This window comes from Mustela lutreola, chromosome 14 (assembly GCF_030435805.1).
Source record: "Mustela lutreola isolate mMusLut2 chromosome 14, mMusLut2.pri, whole genome shotgun sequence".
In the NCBI taxonomy this organism is placed as follows: Eukaryota; Metazoa; Chordata; class Mammalia; order Carnivora; family Mustelidae; genus Mustela; species Mustela lutreola.
The window spans coordinates 7,723,604-7,750,228 of record NC_081303.1 but is presented as its reverse complement, the minus strand read 5'-3'; the positions used below and the strand labels follow the sequence as shown (position 1 = coordinate 7,750,228).

Sequence of the window (26,625 nt, the reverse complement as noted above, 5' to 3'; positions counted from 1 at the left end):
CCTCTCTGCCTACTTGTGATCTCTCTCTCTGTGTCAAATAAATAAATAAAATCTTAAAAAAAAAAAAAAAAAAGAATCGAGCTTTGGAGGGAGTTGGAAAGGGACTCCAATACAGTGAGTTGAAAAGGATGATCTCCGCTTCCTTAATTCTCCTTATTGATGAGAGAAGACAAAGTCGGCATGGCCAGGGCTGTGGCAGTGCTCTAAAATCATTTGCAACTCTCCAGAAGACACAGGATGAAATTCAAGTACTTAAAAATAACCGAGCTGTGATCCTGATGCTTTTCATCCCATTTCCCTCTTGGCCCTACCCCTTCAGGACTCCTTCCATTAACATTCTCTGGTCACCTGAGGTTTTATCTATTGATTTCCCTTTGACGAGATAAAGCCAAGCAAGCAATGTGTGAATTCCTACAGCCAGCAAAGATGCCAGGTAAATAAGTGTTACTTTGGAGAATTGTGATATCCTTGTTTAAAAAAAAAAAAAAAAAATGAAGCATTGGTTTGTGTGAAAAGGAGGGAGGGAGCCAGTAAACACCAGCCCTCTTCATCCTGTCGACGGACGTTGGGTGGTATTTGCACAGCCTTATTGGGTCAAGGAGTCTGGGACCCAAAATCACAGGACATCCATTATTCTGTAATCTTGCGAGTTAGTCCCCTTTGGGGGCCTCAGTTTCCTTCCTTTTGAGATAAGGCTGAACCAGGTGCTCTCCAAGGTGCTTACACTCTGCTGTCTCTTCAATAGTCATGTTCTTTGTGGCCATCATTATTATTCCTGCTCAGTGACAGAGAAAATAAGACATCAAGAAGTGATGTGGTGTAGACCTCCGGCTGCCAGAAAGGAGAGGCTATAGAGCACATGTCCGAGTGGGAGGCTGTCTTTGAGATGCTGAGATTAAGTTCCTTATTTTCTATCCCTGGGCACAAAAATTTCACCTTGAGGGCAGAAACCAAATCAAGTTAGAGCTCCTACTAATTAAATTTCCCGCAGTAACTCAAAATATAAACCAGGAGCCAAAGGATGCATATAGCTGCTCACAGGACTGCTTCTTTTGTCTTTGTCAAGAGAATTAAAGAAATGCTTGTTCACATTCCTATGAAATCATGAAAAGAGCAAACTGGACATCTGTACATGATAAATTGAGCTGTGGCTAAGCTAACTTGCATTAATTATTCTGAATTACAATGAGGAACAGCGCTCATGCCTCTCCCTTCACGTTCTGCTGACAGAACCATCCATCAGACGCCTGCTCTGGTTTCCGCAGGAGACGCCAACCCCAGCCCGTCTCCCTCTGCCACCGCTTAGGCCCTGAGCAGAAAGGGGCTGGCTTTTGACTCACCACATTTCCTTCCATAACTGCCTTCCACTGATGTTGAGAAAACAAAGAAAAATGTTTTTCTGGTGTAATTGCACATTTCCCCTAATCTTTATTTTGTTTTCAAACTGAGATGACTAATATATACAGAACTTCCTGGACACACACACACAGACACACACACACACACACACAAAGACCCACGTGAACAGCATGAACAGCCAGGCTGGTGTCTTATGGACACTCCATGTTGTGAATAATTCTTCCCAAAGACGAAATAATAAGCTCGTCTCCGAGCTTCTAGGATGCCAGCTTCCCGGCTCACCGGCTACGTTTGGGCAAGTCCTCTCCTTTGCTGTTTCTTCCCTATGAGTTGTTGTGAAGTTTAAACAAACACAGGCTCGTAGAGCATCTTGAACGTGCAAGGGGCACAGGAGGCAACGGGAGGATTCGTGCTGCTGCTCTTTGTTCTCCCTCGGGCAGGATGGTCGCATCTCCTGGGTCGTGTCAAACCCACACTCCAGAAATTCCCACGTTAGCATCCCAGTACAAGGGACAGATGGAACCACAGAGAGAATTCGAGCTGTAAGTGAAGTCCTGAGGTCCCAAGCCACCTTACCCAAGCCACCTTAGCCCCATCGGCTGGTCACCAACACAGCGGCCATTTTGTGGAAAAGACAATTTGTCTTTTGTTGAGCCTAATTCTCTTCCAAAGACACATTAGCTGATAAATCTCCAACTTTTTCAAGATTGTTTTATTCAAACAGTTGGACCATTCAATCAACTGTCAACTGTGTGATTGAACTGAAAAGTCAGGGTGGCCCCTCAGGAAGCTCGGCAGGCATGTGGCAGATGTGACTGGCATGTGGCCAGCGTGTAGCAGACATGTGACCGGCGTGTGGCCAGTGTGTGGTGGTATGTGACCAGTGTGTGGCCAGTGTGTGGCAGACTTGTGACCAGCAAGTGGCAGACATGTGACCGGCGTGTGGCTGGTATGTGGCAGGCATGTGGCCATGCTGAGCTGAACTGCCCACCAGAAAGCAGAGGGCTGATCCCTGAGAGGTAAGGCTTGTCTTACCTCAGCCAATTCATCAGTCATTTTAGCTTTTTATTCCCTTCATGATCTAGACTCAGAAGCTTTTCAGAAACCCAAATCAGTTCTTGTTTCCGTGGCCCTTATTTTAAGATTGGTTCACAAAGCTGTCCTGGATTTTTGCTGTAGCTGAAAAATCTGCAAAATGAAAGCCAGTTTTTTCTTTTTTTCAATCTTCAATCAACACCAGTCTGAACCAAATATATATAATTAGAAATGGGTTTGAGTCATCCTAAGGTTGAGAGGACGATACTCAAAGGAAGTATAATTCTTTTTATATCTCTAGAGGGCCAGGCTTGGCGTCTTCTATCGCCTTCAGATTCTGAAGCTATAATGTAGTCACCAAGCAGACTAATGTCAGGAGTTAAAGAGAAAAAGCTTACCAAAACAACAACAACAACAACAACAAAAACCAGCTTACACAACAGAGGAAAAGGAACACTGTATCTTGTTTAGAAGAGAGTCATTAGCAACACTAGTAGCTGGAGAACATCTGGATAGTGTGCACGGAGAGCCAGTGCCACTTGTGTCCTGCTGATGATGAATGGTATGCCAGGAGAGTCCTGGGGATAGTAAATGCCTAAAGTGTTCACAGACATGCTTCCATCCAATGGATCGTACCTAAAGGGACAAACATCACTCATAATTAGGGTGCCATTAAATAAAAATTTTTATTTTTATACTTCTAATTTTTCTGTTAGGTTTTTTAAGTATAATTAACAGTGTTATATTAGTTTCAGGTGCACAGAATAATGATTCAGCAGTATACATGTTACTCCAGTACATTACAACCAAACATATTTTACTCCAAGCTCATCATGATAAGTGTAGTTAGCATCTGTCACCACACACCGTGTTTACAGTCTTAATGACCATATTCCCTATGTTGTACTTTTTATCTCTGTTACTGATTTTGTAACTGGAGGTTTGTACTTCTTACTCTCCTTTCTCTGCTTCACCCATCCCCCTAACCACCTTCCCTCTGACAGCCACCGCTTTGTTCTCTGTATTTAAGAGTCTGAGTTTTTGTCTCTTTTTTTTCTTTGTTCATTTGTTCTGTTTCTTAAGTTTCACAAATGAATCAATCACATGGTATTTGTCTTTCACTATCTTATTTCACTTGGCATTAAACCCTCTAGGACCATCCGTATTGTTGCAGAGGGTCAGATCTCATTCTTTTTTATGGCTGAGTAATAATCCATTTTACACACACACACCCCTTTATCTATTCATCTGTCAGTGGACACTTGGGTCCCTTATCTTGGTATTATAGTTAATGCTGCAGTAAACATAGAGGTGCACATATCTTTTTGAATTTATGCTCAGTAATGGAGTTAGTGGATCAAATGGGATTTCTATTTTTAACTTTTGGAGGAACTTCCATACTGTTTTCCACAGTAGGTGCATCAATTTACATTTCCACCAACAGTGCATAAGTGTTCCTTTTCTTCCACATCTTTTCCAACACTTACTATTTCTTGTGGTTTTGATTTTAGCAATTCTGACAGATGCAATATCTTATGCTTTTGATTTGCGTTTCCCTAATGATTAGTGACACTGAGCATCATTTTATGTATCTGTTTCCCATGTGTATGTCTTCCTTGGAAAGACATCTGTTCAGGTCCTTTGCCCACTTTTAAAAATTTTTTTTTTCCAAGATTTATTTATTTATTTATTTATTTGTCATAGAGAGAGAAGTGAGAGCAAGCACAGGCAGACAGAGTGGCAGGCAGAGGCAGAGGGAAAAGCAGGCTCCCCGCCAAGCAAGGAGCCCGATGTGGGACTCAATCCCAGGACGCTGGGATCATGACCCGAGCCGAAGGCAGCTGCTTAACCAACTGAGCCACCCAGGCGTCCCTGCCCACTTTTAATTGGATCATTTATTTCTTTGGGGTTCAGTTTAATAAGTTCATCATGGATCTTGGGTATTGAGTCCTTACTGGATAAATCATTTGCAAATATCTTCTCTTGCTCAGAAGATAATCTTTTTGTGGGTGTTTTTTTAATAGTTTCCTTTCTTGTGCAAAAGCTTCTTTTGAAGAAGTCCCAGTAGTTTATTTTTGCTTTTGTTTTCCTTGCCTTTAGGACACATATCTAGAAAAATGTTTCTATGGCTGAAGTCAAAGAGATTACGGCCTGTGTTTTCTTCTAAGAGTTTTATGGTTTCAGGTCTCACATTTAGGTCATGAAAGAAATTGAAGAGGATACAGAAAAAGGGAAAGCTATTTCATGGTCATGGATTGGAAGAACAAATACTGTTAAAATGTTCATACTACCCAGAGCAGTCTTCAGCTTTAATGCAATCCCTATCAAAGTGCAAACAGCATTTTTCACAGAACAAGAACAAATAATAATAAAATTTGTTTGGAACCACTTTTTATCTCTGAATAGAAAAGGCAGTCTTGAAAAGAACAGAACTGGAGGTATCACAACCCCGGACTTCAAGAGGTACTACAAAGCTGTTGTAATCAAAACAGTATGGTATGGAAACAAAAACAGGCACGTGACATAGAGAGCCCAGGAAGAAACCCATGATTATATGGCCATTTAATATGTAACGAAGCAAGAATATACAATGGAGAAAAGACAGTCTCTTCAATAAATGGTGCGGGAAAAAACGGACATGCCAAAGAACGAAACTGGACCACTTTCTTACCTGTACACACAGAAAAAGTAAAAATGGATTAAAGACTTAAATGTGAAACTAATTTCACCAATTAGGTTTTAAAGAATTAGTTCTCTAGGTTTCCACATTAAAATGTTAAACAATAGGCATTCCAAAACATAGTATAGAATACAGGCAGAGACAAGAAGACAGAGCAACACTGAAAATGTCTTGGGAACTTGAGTTGGCCTTAGGTTCTAATGGGTGTAGCTCCTTCCCAAAGTTCAGCCCTTCCTTATGCCCTCCCTTAAGAGCCATCAGTGTCTTCATTCACTCCTTGCCTCTAAATACCTCTTGCTCTGCTGTCTGGGCAGGTTGCTGTTTAAACTGGAACTATATTAAATACCTAACACTTACCTCCGTAGTATGACTCAGAATAGAAAAACAGTGAACACATACTGAGTACTGGTCACTGTTCTCTGCTACACCGAACTGTGCTTAAAAATTCTGTGAGGTAGTTGTCATGGGAATAAGGTGGTGGCATTGCCCTCCAGCCAAAGACCAGCCAAGTGAAGCTGAAGAAGTTGCTTGTTACAAGGGAGAGTACACACTGTGACAAAACGTGGGCTGTCTCAATTATCAGGTCCTAGGACTTATGGGATTAGGGCTTATGTGATTTGTGGGAGGATTTAGGAAGCAGGGCTTGGCTCAGGACTGAATGCTGTCAGGAGGTAGGGGGGAATTTTATGATTGGGTATCTCCATAAGACTCATTTATTTGAGCAAGGGAATCCAGTGAGACTAAAACTGTAGTTAATAAAGAAGCAGCAGTCACTCATATGGGGGGATCGTTGGTCATTTTTGCGATTTGGACAGTGCTCATGGTTTTGTCTGTGTCTGGACATGATCATGGAGTGGTTTTGTTTTTGTTTTGATGTTAGTGCACTAGAAATGGCTTATGTTTAACAAGAGAACACCAAGACACAGCTGTGAGTGCCAGGCCACTCCTGGAAATATCGAGGCCAAGTTGGCAGTCATGTGCCAGCTTCCAGATGTCAAGAACTGCTTCTGTCTGTCTCGGGGGCGTAAAGAAGTTGATGAGCTAGTCCAAAGTCATACAGCTCGAGAGTTAGAGAACCACAATGTTAATGCTATATCTGGTCCCTAAGCCCAAACGTTTGACAAAGATTTGCTCTCATTTGGTTTTCATGAAACATCTGTTTTCATCCTCCTGGATTTCCCAGAGGAATCCTGCCAAGTTTCCTGTCATATTCTGTGGGAAATTAGACTGAATCTTGAAAACAACATTGTCCATTGACTTTAGCAAGAATCCAAGCCTGGTGTGACACTCCGTTTCAAGTACAGCTTCTTTCCCTGCACCTTCCGTGCCTCGGTCAAGCATCAGATCGTGTTTAGGTACCCATGTTTACATTCACAAACTCCTCTAGAGGGTGATCTCCAGCCTCTAGCTCCAGATACTGTTTGATAGAAGTGTCCTGAGGTTAACAGAGCAAGCGAACCCCTCTTTAGAGAAAAGTATTCTTTTTTAAATGGAAGAAAGTGCTAGGGATATTCCCCCCAGGGATATAGTGGTGCAGACAGCCTACGGCAGGAGATGCAATGGAAAGAAACAGATTAAGGACACCAAACATACTGGGTCCCATGTGAGCTCTGCTACATATCAGAAAAGTATTTTATTTCACTTATTAGCATAATACGCTCTTGGTCTCAAATGACTCCATCTCATCCCTTTTTATGGCTGTGTACTATTCCATTATACAGACATACGTACGTGTGTGTGTGTTTCTGTTCACATCTTTCTTATTCATCTGTCAGAGGACACAGGTTGCTTGCATATCTGAGCTATTGTACATAATGCAATAAACAGGCATGCATATACCTTTTCAAATTAACGTTTTAATTTTCTTTGGGTAAGTAGCAAATAATGAAATTACTGCATCGTAAGATAGTTCTGTTCTTAAGTTTTGAAAGAATCTCTATACTGTTCTCCATAGTAGCTGCCCCAATTTACATTCCCGCCAGTGTGTGAATGTTCCTTTTCCCCCTCATCTTCTCCAACATTTATCGTTTCTTATCTTTTTTTTAATTTTAGCCATTCTGACAGATGTAAAGTGATACCGTTTTGTGCTTTCGGTTTACATTTCCCTGATGAATAGTGGTGCGGAGCCTCTCTTTATGTGTCTGTAGGCCATCTGTATATCTTCCTTGGAAAATGTCTATTCAGGTCCTCCGTCCCTTTTTAAATTAGATTGTTTGGGGTTTTGGGTGTTGAGTTGTATAAGTTCTTTATGTATTTTGGACCAAACCCTTATAGGATATATCATTTGCAAATATCTTCTCCCATTCAGTAGGTTGTCTTTTTGTTTTGTAGATGGTTTCTTTCACTGTGCAAAAGCTTTTTATCTTGAGGTCCCACTAGTTTATTTTTTGCGTTTGTTTGCCTTAAGAAACAGAAACATGTTGTAATAATCAGTGTCAGAGCGATTGCTGCCTGGGTTTTCTTCTAGGAGTAATATGGTTTCAGGTCTCATATTTAGGTTTTTCATGAATTTTGAGTTTATTTTTGTATATGATGAAAGAAAATGGTCTGGTTTCATTCTTCTGCAAGTAGCTGCCCAGCTTCCCCAGTACCATTTAATGAAGAGATGGTCTTTCCCTATTATGTATTCTTGCCTCCACTGTCATGAGTTAATTGACCACAGAAGTGTGGGTTTATTTCTGGATCCTTATTCTGTTCCCTTGATCTTTGTGTCTATTTTTGTGTCCATACCGTACTGTTTTGATTACCACAGCTTCGTAGTGTATCTTGATGTCTGGGCTTGTGATGCTTCCAGCTCTGTTCTTCTATTTCAAGACTGCTTTGGCAATTCAGGGTCTTTTGTCTTCGATGCAGATTTTAGTATTATTTATTCTTGTTCTGTGAAAAATGCTCTTTGCACTTTGATAGGTATTGTATTGAATCCGTCGATTGCTTTGGGTAGTATGAACATTTTAACAACATGAGCATGAGTGTCTTTGCATTTATTTGTGTGATCTTTCTTTCATTAGTGTTTTATAGCTTTTCAGAGTACAGGCCTTTCACCCCCTTGGTTAAGTTTATCCCTGGTTATTTTATTCTTTTTGGTGCACTTGCAAATGGAGTTGTTTTCTTAATTTCTTTTTCTGCTACTTTCTTACTAGTCTTATTAGTGTATAGAAATGCTGGTTATTAATTTTGCATTCTTCAACTTTATTGAATTCATCTATTAGTTTTTGGTGGAGTATAGGGTTTTCTGTGTTATAGTATCATGTCATCTGCAAATAATGAAGTTTAACTCTTTTTTACCAATATGGACGCCTTTTCTTCTTTTTTTTTATCCAAGTGCTGTGGTTATGGCTTCTAGTCCTATATTGAATAAAAGTGGCAAGAGCGGATGTCCTTGTCTTGTTCCTGACCTTAGAGAAAAAGCTCTCAGTTTTTCACCATTGAGTGTGACGTTAGCTATGGGTTTTTCATAGATGGCCTTTATTATGTGGAGGTATGTTTCCTGTATATCCACATTGGTGAGACCTAGTTGGTAATTCAAACATTAGATAAAATTTTTTTAAAACAATTTATTGAAAATGATAAAATTCCCTGGAAACCCAATGACCAGAGCCTTTCATTATTACTCTAAAGCTGGCTCCTCAGTAGGGTGACTTCTAGGGGAAGTTGGCTTCAAAGGTGTGAGCACTGAGTTCCACAGACTCAGGTAATGCAGGGAAGGTCCAAGGAAGGTCACTGTCCCTCCACTAGGTCTTCCTTCATGAACAGGCTAAACACTTTCACAAACACCCTGCATGTCCAGATTTGAGACTTCAGTGGAGAAGTCCACGTAAAGCTCGTACGACCACTCTACTTCATCCCTGCCTTGCCCCAAACCTTTAGTCGTTCTCCTGGCCCCACGGAGATGCTTCCCAGCCATTGACGTTATCCCATGGTGGTCTCATCTCTGTGGACTCCTTTTCCCTGTGGGATCCTGCTTCAGTTCTATCCAGGGGCACCTTGTTGTTTCACTATCACCCATTTTTTCCAGCTAGTAGGCTCTGCTTTTGCCACCCCCAGCACCATCTGAGGAAGGCTTACATTTAAGACCAGCAAGAGCTGACCTTGAGAAGCAAGTGAAAATGTTGTATTTCATACACTTGAAATAGCCATTCTGTTGTGACCTTTCTGACCCCGAGTGCCCGCCACCAGTGGTCTCTGAGGAATGACTCCGTGCCCTCACAGTTGTGACTAAAGTGTCTGGAATCTGTTGGTGGTTAAAGCACAGTTGTTCACATATAAAGAATTCTGCCACCTCTCTTCTTTGATTCAAACAAATCTGTGACCCTTTCAAACAAGAGTATAGCAGAAACATCCTTCTCATCTCTTCTCAGCAGAAGAGCAGGATCCTGGTACAGCTGAAGCTAACACTGTTTGAGCCAGGCACTAAGAAAAACGTTGTACGTGCATTTTGTTCCTTTTTTTTTTTAATAGCAATCCTCTGATGCTTACCCATTCACAGATGAGTTCAGTGCCAAGCCCCGGGTAGAGCTAATCTGTCTTCTGAGCTTCTTCTAGACCTAGTGTGTCCCCATTAGGTCATATTGAGAGGCCTCTCATTTGCAAGAAAAGGCTATCAGAATTACCATCCTGGCACCCTTCTAGATGTCAAATTTCACATTAATGCTTACCCGTATTAGTCATGCTGTATCATACTAAAAAGTGGTTGTCTTCCGTCACAGTTATGAGAGCTTGAAGCAGTGTTTGGGACCGCATTTAATATCATTCCACGCATCAGGAAAGAGTCAGTGGAGAATGACAGGGAGTGGGAGGGAAGTGGCTTTGTTCCCCAACTACTGAAAGCTTTGATCTACCCCCAACCACAGCAGAGAGGATATAACCTCACCTGAAAACTAGGGGACATCTGTTCTTGAGAAAAATGTGGACAGGGAAGCAATGACATTCTTATTCAACCTTTGATCAGATATCTCCAAACATACATGTTTGCTATATGTGAGCAATTAACCAAAAAACACTACAGGTCTGATGTGGAAGGAAAAAAACAACAACAAAGGACACCAACAAGATTCGAGCATACCAGAAGTGAATAATGGCTGATGAGTTCACTTTTCAGTGACAAAAATCAAATGATTCTCTGAATTTCTGCTTTCAGTGGTATTCTATCTCTGACTCCATTGTGTGTTGGATAGTGTGGACTCTTTTAAGGCAGTCAGCATTCCAAAGATGAGCTCATCTTGGTCTCTGCGCCCCGGTGCTGGCAGATGCGGGAGGCACATGTAGAGGACAGTTAGCCCACTGACCAGTGTGAGCGCTGCCACTGATACAGATCACGGAGAACCATGCTTGTGAATCTTCCAGGTGGGTCTCTGGGCATGGCCATCTCCAGGTTTTCTGCTCCCTTAACACCAGAAAAGAGATTTGTGTTAAATTCATGTGCTCAAGATCAGAGGGCATGAGGCTGACCTAGAGCTAGGCTCCTGAATTCAGAAGGGAACTTGTTTTCATATTTCTCCACCATTTACTCATTTCAAAGGCCAGGCATTCATTCAATAAACATTTTCCAGGCAAGTACCATAATCCAGCACTGGAAAAAAAAAAAATGGAAGCTGATATAGTGTCTTCAGAGACTACAGAGTCACTTAGGGGAAACAGACAGACGTATACAATTTTTTTTAACTATGATACAGTATAAAACATGCCCCATTAGAAATAGGGACCAGGTATAGTACTAGACAACGCGGGAAACAGGTTGACCAGAAAAGGCATCACAGAATTAATAATAGGTCCCATGGATTGAATTCTAACCATGTGCTAAGTGGGGTTATTAGCATAACGGTTAGGCATGCAGGCTTCTGAGTTAGACCCAAGTTCAAATCTCAGCTGTGTCGTTTACCAGTGAGCAAATAACTATCACAGCCTCCATTCCCCTGTGTAGAATGAGGATGAACACTGTCTACCAGACGCACTATCAAGGTGAGGGTCAGTGAGGCGCCCTGTACGTTTAACACATAGGGCTGCCAGAATGAATTACATACTTGGTGGTTTCAGAGAGCAGGAATGTACTTACCCAGTCACACTTCTGGAGGCTAGAAGTGTGAAGTCAAGGTGTCGGCAGAGCTATGCTCTCCCTGAAGGCTCTAGCGGGGGAATCTTTCCTCACCTCCTTCTAGCTTCCGGGTGTTGCCGGCAATCCGTAGCGTTCCTTGGCTTGTAGTGTGTCGCTCCAATCTGTCTTCACAGAGCCATCTCCCCGTGTGTCTGTACAAATTTTCCTCTTCTTATAAGGATGCCAGTCATACTCGATTTAGGGCCCACCATAATTCAGTATGACTTCATCAGGATTGCAGCAGCAAAGACCATATTTCTCAAGGTCACATTCACAGACTCCGGGTGGAAATGCGTTTGCAGGGAGGGGGCACTATTCAACACAGGATGCACGTTAACTAAACACTCCATCAATACTGGCTGTCAAAATTACGATTATTATTAAATTCTGACAGCAAACCTTAGAGATCAGCATTGCCCTCATCGCACAATAAACTGAAATGTAAGAATTAGGTAATTACAGGATTTCAGAAAGCAGTCTGAAGCAAACTGCAGGACTAAGATACAATGTGCCTTGTCTGAATTTAAAATCTAGGAGGGACAGGGTGCCTGGGTGGCTCAGTCAGTGAAGGGTCCGACCCTTGGTGTCGGCTCAGGTTGTGAGATCCAGCCCCTCATTTTCTCTGCGCTCAGCGGGGAGTCTGCTTGAGATTCTCTCTGTCCCTCTCCCCTGCCTCCCCACACTCACACTCCTTCTCTCTCTCAAATAAATAAATTAATCTTTAAAAATAAATAAATAAATAAAACCAGGGAGGGTCACTAGCCACCGTCATGCAAGAGCCGAGAGGAAGTCATCCTGTCACACAAGCACCTTCTCCAAGCAGCACTAACTGGGTTGATAGGGCATGGAAGGGGGGATGAAGGTGGCCAAGACATGGATGTCCTGAATCCCTAGAGCGCAAGGCCGAAAGACCCTTGTGGACTTGATGAACCCAGCCTCCTCACTGCTCAGGGGAGCAGACCAAGACTGAAATCGGGATGATTTCCCTAAGGCCCTGTGTCTGGGTGGTGGAAGATTTAGACTTCTATCCACCCTCTTTGGCCTCAGGTCCAGCACTGCGGTTTTCTTCCCCGCTTCGCTCCCTCCCTCCCCCTCTCTCCTCCTTCCTTCCTTCCTGCCTGATGGGGGCCTCAGGCAAGGCAGAGAACAGGGGCCGCCTGGAGGTCAAGGAGGCCCTGGTCTTGGGGACAGCTACTTACCCACATGGGAGCCAGAGCCCAGCTTCTCCACCCTCCACCCCTACCCCAGACAAAAAGCCTATTTCATACCTGCTAAACCAGTATAAAAGTTGAGATGCTCAAGTGAAATGCTCGAGGCTTCCCTGGAGAAGATAGAGTGGCAGTGTTGATTCAATCTGCAAAAAGGTACAAAAGCGTGAAGGTCAGATGCAGAGCTGAATGTTCCTGACACCCTGTCAGCAAACAGTGGGGTGGGCTCTGTCTTCAAGGTTAAATAAGATTAGCGATCACTGGCAATTACCCTGGACAATTTTTTGAAATCTCCGAGATTGGTAACCACAGAGGAACATATAAGTCTTGTACCTGGCTCCTGCCAAGGCCTGGGGACTGAACGCCCCAGGTCCCTCACCCTGTCTTCTGTCTCCACACCACAGCCCAGGAGAACTTTCCAATTCACAGCCTGGTCATGCCCCTACCCTCATTGCCTGCTTCCCCATAACCTTCCGCATAAATGTTAAGCTGTTTATCCCAGCTTGAAGTCCCTGAGGATCTGCTATCCATGTCCCTACAGTTTTACCCAGAAAAACATATTTACACACTCACACATGTTCTCCCTAGCTCACTCTGCTTTAGCCTCCCAGTTCTGATCATATCCCACCCCCCACGAGCCACAGTACCTTTGTACATGCCCAACACGCCCCTTCTGCTCTGCCTTTGCCCACTTTATAACCTCTAATTGCCCTGAATGTGTTTGTACATCCAGTGCTAGGAAGCTATACTAAAGGAGTACTTGCATAGATGCACAAAGATAGATGCTCAAGGATGCTCATTGCTTTATGTCTTGCATTAGAGAAAAATACGGAGTCTATCTGCAGGTGAAGTAGCATGTATGCCTCATTCTGTAGCCACTGTGGCTGGTAGAATGAAACCAGGCGCATGTAGATGCATGGGGAAAGACCTCCAGGACATACTGGAGGAGTCCTAGGGGGTCCTCTGCAGCAGGTAACGTCTTCTTTGTTCTTGAGTAGTGTCTTCAGGGGGCAGCTGGAGGAAGGCGTAGGAGGGAGTTTAACATCAGCGGACTCAGGTGTCCCTAGCACACCCATCCCTGGGTATTCAGATCTCAGAACACGCATCCTTGTGTTGTTCGTGTATGATCCATGTGTTACTGTGTCGCTGTCATTGATTGAGAAAGCATTTGTAACATTCACAAAGTGAGCCGGACGCAGATGAAGCCGGCGCTGCTGTGTTCTGGGTGTGCACCATCGAAGGTCAAAAACCTGCGTTCACATTCTCAACCTGTTGCTGGCTAGGTCTCCCACTTGGGGCAGATGTCTTTGCCTGTGTGCCTGAGCTTTCCCTCCATCTGTGCATTGCGGGAAGTGGAAGAAATCCTTCTATGGTCTCTGCGTCGCAGGAGTGTATTGGTGCATTCTTCTTGAGGCTTGTGCCGTGTTCATAGGAGTCACTTCTTGTGTATTGTTAACAAATTATTTGTGTGTGCCAAGTCATAGGCGCCTGTTCTGAGCCTTTTAAATGTCCTGACCATTTTAAAAGCATCTAGCAGGTGTGTGGAATAAGTACTCTTAACTCCATTTTGTAGAAGGAGAATGAGACCCAGAGATTATGTGTCTTGTCCAACAAAATCATGCAGATAGAAAGCCATAGAACTGAACATAATTCCAGGCAGTCTGACTATTATGGAACCTGGACTGCATCCTGGCCAAAAAACCCAGTAGCCCTTGGAGACCTTGGAGGGCCGGAGGTTTATTTCATGCCAGCAGGCCCCAAGGAGAGTAATCTCTCAAGGTCTGAGCCCCGAGCACGAACAAAGGGGCAGTTTGTACACTTTTACTTCTGTATCTGTGCCACTCTTGTGGCCGTGGCCGGTGGGGCAGGGGAAAACCTGGAATGGCCCTAGGCCAGGTCTGGGATTCCCTTGCTGGACTGGTCGGCCGCCTCAGAACCCAGATTTTCCTTATTATTCCCCCCTCGGTGCCCCTTTAAACACCTGGTTTAGACGACATCATCTTCATCATCTACAGGGCAACAGGGAGTCAGGCGCAGCTGGCGTCTGGTCTTGGCAATCTGAGCAGTGTGGACCCGGTAAAGGCATTAAAAATACGAGGACCAAATGCTACGATGAGGAGGGGGCTGACGAGGAGGAGGCGCCAAGGGAGCCACTTTCCAGTAGTGATAATGCGAGACTTTGCCCCCCTGCCTGGTCGGGCAGGCTAAAGGCAGTGGGGAGGAACAACACCCCAGGCAGCAGAAGACCAGGACTGACTGGGCTCAGAAAGACCATAGTGAAATGCACTTAGGAGTAGACTGCAGAGGGCCAGCAGAAGTGGAGGGTCCCCGGCTTAGTTAGAGGGCGCCATCGCGGCTAGCTGGACAGCAGATCCAACCTGTGGACAAGGAAGTATATAGTACAACACCCTACGGTCACCCAAGAAACAACAGTAATGGCAAGTCTCTGGGGGAAAGTCCAGCCAGAAGGGGCAACAGAGTCAAGTCTGACCCCTAAGATGATGGGTATCATGCCGGTGAGAACTCGGGAGCACAGCAAGCAGGTGTCCCTTAGTCGGTGGGGTCTCGTCAGAGGTGAAGCTGGAGCGGGTGTGCGGGGTTTGGCTGACTTGCCATTGCTCTGGCTCTTTGTCTGAGGGATGAGCTTTTTTTCACTCTGGATTGGTGGAGCCACAGGTGACACAGGAGACCTTACAAGCAGTAGGGGTGGTTAGAACAAAAAGGGAGGCCCTGTCCACTGTGGTTTGAGGGGGTCCCTTTTCTAGTTTTTGACCTACACTGAGTCTCCTGCCTGGAAGGCGTGCACCTGGGACCCTGCGGAGACCGGGGCCTCTCAATGGTGCGACTTTGTCATTTATTTAGGGTGGCCCCCAGACCGGAAGTTGTTTTTTTATTTCTTTTCCTCCAATCTGATGTAAGTTTCCTGGAAGACTGCACAGGGGAGCTGGTCCATACACTAATTCGAAAGGGGAGTAACTTAGCATCCCGGGTGTGCAGTGCGCATGCCGGAGGCCGGGGGTGGCAGATTTGGCCTTGGGAGGCTAGTCTCCCGACAAAACTTGGCTAAGGTTCCCTTGAGGGTGCGATTCATTCACTTTACTTTCCCTGAGCTTTGGGGCCGGAAGGCAGTGTGCAGCCCCCAAGTGACGTTGAGAGACTTGGCTAAGACCTGTGCAGGGTCTACTACAAATGTGGGCCCATCGTTACCGTGGTTTGTTAATGGCGGGCTGGACTGGGGCAGAATCTCCCATAAGAGAACTTTGGCTCCTTCCTGGCTTCACTCTGTCCTGTTCGGGAAGGCTTTGAACCATCCAGAGAATGTGTATACTATTTTTTAAAATTTAATTTTATTTTTTCAGCGTTCCAGCATTCATTGTTTATGCCCCACACCCAGTGCTCCATGCAATCCGTGCCCTCCTTCATCCCTACCACCAGGCTCACCCAACCCCCTACCCCACTCCCTCCAAAACCCTTAGTTTGTTTCTCAGAGTCCAGAGTCTCTCATGATTTGTCTCTCCCTCCGATTTCCCCCAATTCACTTTTCCTCCCCATCTCCTCACATCCTCTGTGTTATTCCTTATGCTCCACAAACCAAAACCATATGATAATTAACTCTCTCTGCTTGGCTTATTTCACTCAGCATAATCTCTTCCAGTCCCGTCCATGTTGATACAAAAGTTGAGTATTCATCCTTTCTGATGGAGGCATAATATTCCATAGTATATATGGACCACATCTTTATCCATTCATCTGCTGAAGGGCATCTCAGCTCCTTCCACAGTTTGGCGACTGTGGTCACTGCTGCTATGAACATTGGGGTACAGATGGCCCTTTTCACTACATCTGTATCTTTGGGGATAAATACCCAGTAGTGCAATTGCAGGGTTATAGGGTAGCTCTATTTTTAATTTCTTAAGGAATCTCCACACTGTTTTCCAGAGTGACTGTACTAGCTTGCATTCCCACGAACAGTGTAAGAGGGTTACACTTACTCCACATCCTCTCCAATACTTGTTGTTACTTACCTTGCTAATTTTGGCCATTCTAACTGGTATAAGGTGGTATCTCAGTGTGGTTTTGATTTGAATCTCCCTGATAGTTCATGATGATGAGCATTTTTTCATGTGTCTGTTAGCCATGTGTATGTCTTCTTTGGAGAAGTGTCTGTTCAGGTATTCTGCCCATTTTTTGACGTGATTGTTTTTTGGGTGTTGGGTTTGAGGAGTTCTTTATCAATCCTGGATATCAGCCCTTGGTCTGTAGTGTCATTTGTGAATATCTTCTCCCATTCTGTGGATTGCCTCTCTGTTTTGTTGACTGTTTCCTTTGCTGTGCAGAAGCTTTTTACCTTGCTGAAGTCCCAAAAGTTCATTTTCACTTTTGTTTCCTTTGCCTTTGGAGACATGTCTTGAAAGTTGCTGTGGCCAGTGTCGAAGAGGTTACTGCCTATGTTCTCCTCTAGGATTTTGATAGATTCCTGCCTCACATTGAGGTCTTTCATCCATTTTGAGTTTATCTTTGTAGTGTGGTGTAAGAGAATGGTCGAGTTTCATTCTTCTCTACATAGCTGTTCAATTTTCCCAGCACCATTTATTGAAGAGACTGTCTTTTTTCCACTGGATATTTTTTCCTGCTTTGTTGATTATTTGACCATAGAGTTGTGGGTCCATATCTGGATTCTCTACTCTGTTCCACGGGTCTATGTGTCTGGTTTTGTGCCAGTACTATGCTGTCTTTGTAGTAAAGCTTAAAATCAGGTAACATGATGCCAGGTTTGTTTTTCTTTTTCAACATTTCCTTAGCGATTCAGGGTCTCTTCTGGTTCCATACACATTTTAGGATTGTTTGTTCCAGCTCTTTGGATAATGCTGGTGGAATTTTGATCAGGATGGCATTGAAAGTATAGATTGCTCTGGACAGCATAGACATTTTAACAATGTTTATTCTTCTGATCCATGAGCATGGAATGCTTTTCCATCTTTTTGTGTCTTCAGTTTCTTTCATGAGTGTTCTGTGGTTCCTGGACTATAGATCTTTTACCTCTTTGGTTAGGTTTATTCCAAGGTATCTTATGGTTCTTGGTGCTATAGTAAATAGAATCAATTCTCGAATTTCCCTTTCTATATTTTTATTTTCTGTGTATAAGAAAGCAACTAATTTCTGTGCATTGATTTTGTATCCTGCCACATTACTGAATTGCTGTATGAGTTCTAGTAGTTTGAGGCTAGAGTCTTTGGGTTTTCCATATAAAGGATCATGTCATCTGCGAAGAGAGAGAGTTTGACTTCTTCTTTGCCAATTTGAATACATTTTATTTCTTTTTGTTGTCTGATTGCTGTTGCTAGGACTTCTAGTACTATGATGAACAACAGTGGTGAGAGTGGGCAACCTTATGTTCCTGATCTCAATGGGAAGACTGTCAGCTTTTCCCCATTGAGAATGATATTCACTGTGGGTTTTTCATTGATCAATTTTTTGAAGTTGAGGAATGTTCCCTCTATCCCTATACTTTGAAGAGTTTTAATCAGGAATGTGTATACTGTTAACTAGGAGACATCTGAACCCCTGCTCGACTGCACGGCTGTGAAGTCTCTTTTTAGCTCTTTGAAAGGGGTTACTCCCAAACTCTGGACACCTGGTGGGGGCCACAGAGCAGGCTGGGCATTATTTTTTTAGCACATGTCACATACCACTCACTAGTTGCTCAATGCAGTGCTGGCAGGTGGCGGATGCAGCCATGCTTCTGGAGAAGGGCCTCTAATGCATTTTTTCCCAGGTGGGTGAGTCAATGGTATTTCTTGACTAGATGCCCTCCTGTTGCTGTTGGGATGAAGATGTGCCCGTCTGGCATCACCCATCACCCCTTTTTAGTCAGGGTGGCCCCTGACTGAAAAAGACGTGCCCATCTGGCATCACCCATCACCCCTTTTTGGTCAGGGTGGCCCCTGACTGAAAAAGACGTGCCCATCTGGCATCACCCATCACCCCTTTTTGGTCAGGGTGGCCCCTGACTAAAAAAAATGGTGGGCCATTTTTTTCTTCTTAGTGTAACTGGGTGGAGGGACTTCTTCTGGGGGTGTCAGGGCCATGGTGAGGGAAGGAGCTCTGTCAGTGTCCTTACTGGCTGTGGTCTTGGCAGCCTCTTTTGCCAGATGATTTCCCCATGCTATAGGGTCGTCTCCTTTCTGGGGTCCCTTATAGTTCGGGATTGCTGCTTCTCTTGGAAGCCAGATGGCTTTAAGGAGTTTTAGTATCTCTTCTTTTGAAGAAAAAGTTTTTGATAGCTTTTTCTGCACCAGTTAGGAGGCCCCTCTCCTTGTAGATGGTCCCCTGTAGATGCACAGTAGGGATGATGTACCGAGAGTCAGTGTGGATGGTGACCCGCTTGTCTTCACTGAGGGTGAGGGCTCGGGCTAAGGCGTATAGTTCAGCCCGTTGTGCTGACCGTCCAGCTGGTAATGCCTTAGCTTCTAGGATTTCTGTGGTCATGGTCACTGCATAACCTGCTTTCCGGGCACCCTCTTGTGGTAATTGCTGCCATTGCCGAACAGCGTGAGCTCTGGATTCTTTATGGCTTAATCCTGTAAGTCTGGACGGCTCACATAGACTTTATCAGTTACCTCAGAGCAGTCATGGTCTAGTTCCCCCTCTTCCCTGGGGAGAGAGGTTGCTGGGTTTAATGTCCTTACTGTTCCGAGGATGACCTATGGATTGTCCCAGAGGAGCCCTTGGTACTGTGCTAGCCAGGAGCTGGAAAGTGGTGCCCCTGTGTGTTCATAAGGAACGTAACTGCATGAGGGACCTGGGTGTTAAGTTCTTGTCCCAGGGTGAGCCTGTCTGCCTCCTTAATGAGTAGGACTGTAGCTGCCAGTGCCCTGAAGCGCGGGTGCCATCCTGCTGCCACAGAGTCTGGTCTCTCTGACAGATGGGCAGCTGGCCATTGTCAAGGCCCAACTGTCTAGGTAAGTACCCCCAGTGCTGTCTTTTTTATGTACAACGAGATTGAAGGGTTTTTCTATATTTGGTAGGGCTAGGGCTAGAGCCCGCCCAGGGCAGCCTTAATCTCTGTGAAGGCAGCTTCTGCTTTCTCAGTCCAGGCACGGGTTTTCGATTTGGTCCCCCTAAGAGATCACGGAGGGTTCTTGTTATTGCTGAGAACTCAGGAATCTGGATGCGGCAGAATCCTGCAGGCCCCAGGAATTCTCGTAGGCCCTTTTCTGGGGCTGTGGCAAGGAGATGGTGGCTTTCTTTCTCTGGCCCTAGTTCTCTCTTCTCTTGGGTGAGGAGGAAACTGCGATATCAGATCTGTTGGTGGCAGATTTAGGTCTTTCTCCCTGAGATTCCATCCTTTGTGCCTTCTGTGCAGTCACTGGCGAGGAGGTCATCCACGTCCTGGAGGAGGGCACGTGCATTTGGGACGACTGCATGCAGGGAGATGGTGACCTTGTTGATGGGCAGAGGTCTTGAACTGGTCGATATCCCCTCTTGGCTTCTTGACTGGCAGGAGTGGGGTATGCCGGGCTGACTGGCACTCAATCAGGATACCTGCTTTTTAAGTCTGGCCAGGTGCTCTTGAATGCCAACGTTAGCTTCTTATGGGAGGGGGTACTGCCTTTGCTCTGGAGTTGGGCTCTCGGGATCAGTTCAGCAATGATAGGGGCCCGATTCTGGGCTAGTCGGGGTGGGTTTTCTTTAGACCATACGGAAAGGAAGTACCTTTCTGAAGTACCTTTCCATACTGAAAGGAAGTGAACCTGAACTCCGGCAGGCCATTCGGTTCAGCCTGGGCACAGAATAGCCTCCATTCTTTTTCCCTTGGTGTGGTAATTGCTAGTACCAGAGACCCTGTGTCCTCTTGCCCTGGGTTCATTCGGAGGCTGCTGTGCCCGGTGGGCTGAAAGGTTATCGGAACCCCAAGCTTGGAGAGTATGCCTCAGCCCAGGAGGGGGACCGGGCAATAGATATAGAGGAACTCATGTTGCACCTGGTGGCCCCTGAGTTTACACTGATGAGCCTGGCAAATTGCTAGTGTCCTCGTAGCCCCAAGGATGATCGCAGTCCTCTTGCTGAAAGGGGCCACTGGGGAGGTGACAAGAGAGTACTCCGCCCCAGTATCCACCGTAAAAGTCACTGGTTGGCCCATTTTTATTCTAATCATGAGCTCATGGAGGCCAAGGAGGAGAGAGCCTGGTTCCCCTCAGTCTATTTCTGCAAGGCCTAAGAGGTCCCCCTTTTCAGGGAGCCTTTCCCTGGTTGAGACATACTTTATTTTAATGCCTCTTTTCTTTACAGTAGGGCACATTGATCCCTGGCCAAGGGGGTTCTGGGTTCCCCAGGTTTGGTGGTTGTGGCCCTTCCACCCTATAGACCTGTCAACAGAGCCACCCTGGAAACCCTTTCCCAGATTGAACAGGTGGGCTTGTGTGTCCACTTGAAGGGGTCGGTGGTGGAGAAAGGTTGATAATACATCATGCAACGGCCGGGCTGGACTGTCGGGTCTTTATGGTGCCGCTCTGGTTCTTGCTTCTCTTGTACCAGCATTTGGAGGGCACTTGGCCCAGCCTGGGAAACAACCTGGCTGCTGGTCTTAGAGAAAGTAGATCCTCTGGGCCTGGGGCGCCCTGGGGAGACTGGTGGCAGCAGAGTGTCTGGAACTGGAGGCGGCCAGGTGTAGACAGCCTTGGGGGTGCGTACAGAGGGGACAGGATAGGTTTAGCCTTGAGATTTCTGGCTGGGATCTGTAGAGGCTAGGGCTTCTGTTGGTCTTTTTGGGCCACTTGGATGAGGCGATTAAGACCCAGGCCCATCCCTGCCTATTGCAAGCGAATGGCACCCAGGGGGTAGGGTCTGGGCAAGTCCTAGCCAGGAGTCAATGTACAGAAATTGGTCAGGGTGTTTTGGTGTTCTGTTACAACGAGCCAAACCCGATGAGTCGCTGGGACAGCTAATGTCCCTTTTGAAGGCCATCCAGCATTGAAGGTGGGTCATTCTAACTCACATAGGGTTCTCTGTTGGCCAGGATATATTTTAACTTCATATTCTTCTGTAAACCCCTTTCTCGGATTTTGATCCTACAGTCTGGGACTGTAGGTTGACTCTGCCTTGGTCCCATAGTGATGTTTCCCTGTGTCGCCGGCGCAGAGACAGACAAAGGGTGGGTGTCCCTGCAGAGAGACCAGGCCCAGGCCCGCCTGTCCGCCCTCCTGGGGGACACCTGCATGCCTCTTGGCCACCGTGAGTCCATATAAACCCCAGACTGGCGCCCCAAGGGCTCGCCTTAGACCCTATGAGGTCACCCCAGAGACAGGTCAGGGCCCACTCGGACTCCGTGGACTTCTGGGGGCCCTAAGGGTGGAGCCACGGCCTCGGGCCGCCTGACCCGGCAGGTCGAACTGCACATCCGCTCGCGCTTTCACACCGACGTTCTTACGGTTCCTCCCCCCAGGCCGGACCTGCGCGATTCCTTTCCCTCCGGGAGTTCTTTCCTGCCCCCCCCCCCCTTTCGGGGGTTTCTGACCTGAGGGACTCACACCCGAGTCCGTACCTGTGAGACCTCTGGGAGGTGTCTGGGAGGAGATCGGTCTCCCCTTCCGGCCTGACGGGGGCCTGACGGGGGCCCCGGGTGTCGCCGGAACCCGACGTCGCGACCAGGTCCTCACCTGCCGAGTCTCCCGTGTCCGGGCGGGACCAGCGGAGCGGCCGGCTGCGCCCTGGGCAGCTGCCGGAAACCAGGCGGCGCGCCTTCACCTTTACGACCCTCGTGCGTCGCTGCCGCGACAGCCGGAAACCGGTGGCCGCGATGGTGCCGGCGGGGGAGCCACGTGTTGCGAACCTGGACTGGGTCCTGGCCCAAAACCCAAGCGGCCCTCGGAGAGCCTGGAGGACGGGAGGCTCATTTCATGGCGGTGGGCCCGCGAGAGAGTAATCTCTCCAGGTTGGGAGACCCGAGCACAAAGGGGATCGTTTCTACACTTTTGCTTCTGTATCTGTGCCAGCCACTCCTGCGCCACGACCAGCAGGGTGGGTGGCAGAGAACAAAGAATGGCCCTGGGGCCGCGACTGGGATTCCCCTGCTGGATTGGTTCGCCACCACACAGATTTTCCTTATCATGACTTCAGAATCCATGATCTAAACCATTCCGTGAAGCTGCCCTTAAAACCCTACCTTTATATTGCTGGGTGATGTAAGGATTCATACAGAAAAAATATTCTAAGGAAGTGACCCTGAAGATCTGGTATGGAAAATGGAGGCAGGGGCACCTGGGTGGCTCAGTCAGTTATGCATTTGCCTTCGGCTCAGCTCACCATCCCAGGGTCCTGGGATTGAGCCCCGGATCAGGTTCCCTGCTCAGCGGGGAGTCTGCTTTCTCCCTCTGCCCCTCTCCTTGCTCATGCTTACACACACACTCTCTCTCTCTCTCTCTCTCTCTCTGAAATAAATAAAAATGGAAGTGAATATGGAAAAAATTGTAAGATCCCCAATGCAAAATGGCAGGCCACAGTTCTCCTTAAATATTGAAGCACTTTTATACGGCATCACTTCTATATCCCAGACTGTGACGGTATCCACACACTTCTGTGTAACAGCTGCAGGAGACGAAGTCCCCAGGACCACATTCTTGCCCATCTTTTTCCTCTGAAACGGACACCATCCATTGTACGCGGCATCGATGCTCTCTGTTTTAATCCCACAGATGAAAGAGCTCGGGGTCATCTTCTACAACTGCAGCTGCCTGGTCCTGGACTTACAGAGGATATTTGCTCTGTATAGCTCATTAAAGTTCAAGAACAGAGTGCCTCAGACCTGGTCCAAGAGGCTCTATGGCGTCTACGACAACGAGAAGAAGTTGCAGCTTCAGTTGAATGAAACCAAATCTCAAGCCTTTGTGTCGGTGAGTCCTTGCCCTCCCGCTCCTCCTTCCTCCCAAGCTGGAACGTTCGAGTATGATCCGGGCCATCCCGAATTCCCCACATCCGTTCTGTCCCATCCCTCAAAGAGGTAAGGTACGCGCTCTCAGGCTCGGCCGTCCCCAATGAGGGGAACAGTGATGAAGGTTAATGGTCGTTCCTAGCTCCCGAGGTCACCGTGCTCCTCCACTCTGGCCACGGAGCCCTCCTTTGATGAAAGGAGTCTGAGGGAACCCCAGTGTGTAACACAGATAAAAGGAGAGCTGTGTGTATGTCACTGAAGCTGAGGGCAGGGCAGGGCACAGCCTCTGGCCCCTGACTACACTGAAAACCACCACCCATCCCCCACCTCTACCCCCCCCACCACAGCTGCCCCACAGTGTCAATGGGAATGGGCAGTGGGACTCTGTGCCTACAGCGCTGCTCCCCAATCTTTAATGAAGAACTGGCTGGGGCAGGGGCACCTGGGGGGCTCATTTAGATGTCTGCCTCCATCTCAGGTCATGATCTCAGGGTCCTGGGATCTAGCCAGGCATCGGCTCCCTGCTCAGTGGGGAACCTGCTTCTCCCCTCAACTTCCCCGCTTGTGTTCCCTCTCTCACGGAGTCTCTGTCACAGAAAAACCTTAAAAAAAAAAAAAAGGACTGGCTGGGGAGTCTGTTTAAAATGCAAATGTAGAGCCCCCCCCTTCTCCTACCCAGGATCGAAGCACTGGTCTGGGGTAAGATCTTAGAATTTTGTTTTGAAGCAGGCTCCACAGCTCATCCTAGTGCTCAGATAAACTGCTTAAAACCATGCTCCTAATTCAACACGCTCATCATCCTTTTTGCGTTTCAAACCCAAAGCACAGTCTGAAAATTTAGCCAGGTAGCAATTGAGACAAAAGAGGGTGTTTTTCTGTCTTAACAAATTCATATAAATACAAATAGCAGAACACAGACTGCAAGATTTTCATCAAACCAAGCTAAAAAAAAACCTTTTCTTTAAAATATGCAGCAGACCACAATGTAGTCGCCAGTAGCATATTGCATAAGGCGTTTTACGAGCATAATTATTTCATGTATTCGGTTTCATTTCCTCTCAAGACAACCCTGTAAGACGGGAAGGCCAGCTCTGATTCTGAATTTGTAGACGGCTAGCAATAGGAAATTGGCCAAGGAACCCTGAATCCAGAAGGTGACAGGGTGACACGACACCCCAAGGGACACTTGCTTAGCCAGTAGAGCAGATGGGAAGCAGCAAGGAATAGATGAATTCTCAGCAGATTTCAGACAATTGCTGGATTTTGAATTTATGGTTTGAATCTTAGAGCTAGGTGGATGTGAGTTTTGTGTACATTTATATTCTGACTCTTAAAAAGCTGGGGGAGTCCCCCCCCTTGTTGATCCCAAAGTTACCGTACCTGCCCCAGAGAGAAGGCCAGACCCTTAATAAAATCTACTAAAACGAAGGCCTTTGCTGTATTCTAGGGCAGATCTGCCAGTTGCTTTTTATTAAATGATTTGCCCCCAAATAAATAGAGTTTTGAAACATGCCTTCAGGAATAGCCTTTTAAACTGTATAATGTCTCTGCTTTCTGTTTTTATTTTTCATATTATTACTTTATCTTCTATTTCCTATTAATATCAAGCCTATCTTCGAATTCCAGTTTGATAGATATTAATTGAACACAGTTTTTGCAGAGACATAAAATCCTTCAGGTAAAAAATAATGTCAGACCTCCCCACCACTAGAATTGGTAACATTTGCCCAAAGCTCTTTGATCTCACCCCTAATGTAGCATTTATCACATTCTCATAACTGTTTGTTTATTGATCATCGCTCCCACTATTTAAAAGGCTCCAAAGGCCATATACAGGGCCATCTTCATCATTGCTATTCCCAGCACATTACTTACAGCTCCCTAAAAGCAACAATAAATGTGGGATTCGTTTTATTAGTAGTAATTTTAATAAAAAAGTTCTAGGATGCATATAATTTTCTGGGTAATACATGCCAAACAAATGTCAAGCAAATTTATTGAAATTCAAAGTATTTGTTATAAAATATCTTAAAATAGTATATTTTTTTAAAATATTTATTTGACAGACAGAGATCACAAGTAGGCAGAGAGGGGTGGGGGAAAGCAGGGCTCCCTGCTGAGCAGAGAGCCTGATCCCTGGGATCATGACCTGAGCTGAAGGCAGAGGTTTTAACCCACTGAGCCACCCAGGTGCCCCTAAAATAGTATATTTTTATAATCTCACAATTCCAAGACTAAGTTAACACATGCACACACAAATATCATTGAAGACCTTAAGAATTACTATTCCCCAAATTAGATTTGGGATGATTAATAACTTAGCATGTTATATATAAATTTTAAGTTATGATATAAATGTGGATTATTTCTAGTTTTCTCATGGAACACAAGGAGAGGCCTGGCGAGATTTCACTCTGTGATCTCTAACCACTTGGAGCCACATGATTTCGATTTATTTACTTTCCCCATTGAAGTCAGAAACAGGAACCATAGTTGACTGTGTTTTGGTCTTATCTTGTAGATTTCTCTTTGGAACGCTTGAGATTATAAATTTGCTTTCCAAGATCAAGACTAGTTGGTTCAAGGTCTGTTCTTTTCATGAGCAGGGAGCCCACCGTGGGACTTGATCCCAAGACTGTGAGCCTATAGCAGATGGAACCACCTAGGTGCCCCTCAAAGTCCATCATTACTGATCTGGGTGCTAGACAGATGTCATTTCTCATTACGGTTTCATTCACCCATCCAGTCCAGTGGACTGAGGTGCATTTAGTGAGTGAGTGCAGACATTAAGCAGAACGTGGTGCTGTGAAAAATACCCTGCTCTATTCCCTTGCTTCGTTGTTAATTACATTTGATTATCTTTGTGGAGAGATGCTTTACATTCCATGAAATTCACCCTTCCCAAGTATATGATTCAGTGGGTTTCAGTGTGGCCAGAGCTGTGCTTCCATCTCCATGGTCTCATTTCGAACACTGTCATCAGCACAAAGACCACACCCACTGGGGCCACTCTCCCTAGTCCCCTTCCCCCAGGCCCTGGCAACCACTCCTCTGCCGTCTCGTAGGGTTCTCCTCTCTCTAGCATTTCATATTAGTGGAGTAAGACAGTCTGTAGTCTTTTTTTTTTTTAAAGATTTATTTGTTTGAGAGAGAGCACAGGAGGGAGCAGAGAAAAAGGGAGACAGACTCTAGCCGACTCCCCACTGAGCCCAGAGCCCAACATGGGGCTCAGTCTCGCAACCCTGAGATCATGACCCCAGCCAGAATCAAGAGTCGACGCTTCACTGACTGAGCCACCCCGGCACCCAACAGTGTGTCGTCT

At 45.9% G+C, this 26,625-nt stretch overlaps 1 protein-coding gene and 1 long non-coding RNA gene across 7 annotated transcripts in view; one reads left to right on the top strand and one right to left on the bottom strand.

Moving 5' to 3' along the window:
- Positions 1–26,625, top strand: part of PLD5 (phospholipase D family member 5) — a 396,874-nt gene that overhangs the window by 337,501 nt on the left and 32,748 nt on the right. For all 5 annotated transcript variants that reach the window (XM_059144973.1, XM_059144976.1, XM_059144974.1 and 2 more), the window contains one exon: positions 23,068–23,265. In XM_059144973.1, the coding sequence (XP_059000956.1) occupies positions 23,068–23,265 (198 nt within the window). The remainder of the gene's footprint in view (positions 1–23,067; positions 23,266–26,625) is intronic.
- Positions 3,655–26,625, bottom strand: part of LOC131814293 (uncharacterized) — a 109,251-nt gene continuing 86,280 nt past the window's right edge. The window contains exons 1-4 of one of the 2 annotated variants that reach the window (XR_009347242.1): positions 21,918–22,042; positions 12,434–12,519; positions 11,127–11,317; positions 3,655–10,457 (exon numbers count right to left, since the gene is read on the bottom strand). This is a non-coding gene — a long non-coding RNA (uncharacterized LOC131814293). Of the gene's footprint in view, positions 10,458–11,126; positions 11,318–12,433; positions 12,520–21,917; positions 22,043–26,625 lie in introns of those variants that run through there. The other variant, XR_009347241.1, reaches the window with a different exon arrangement.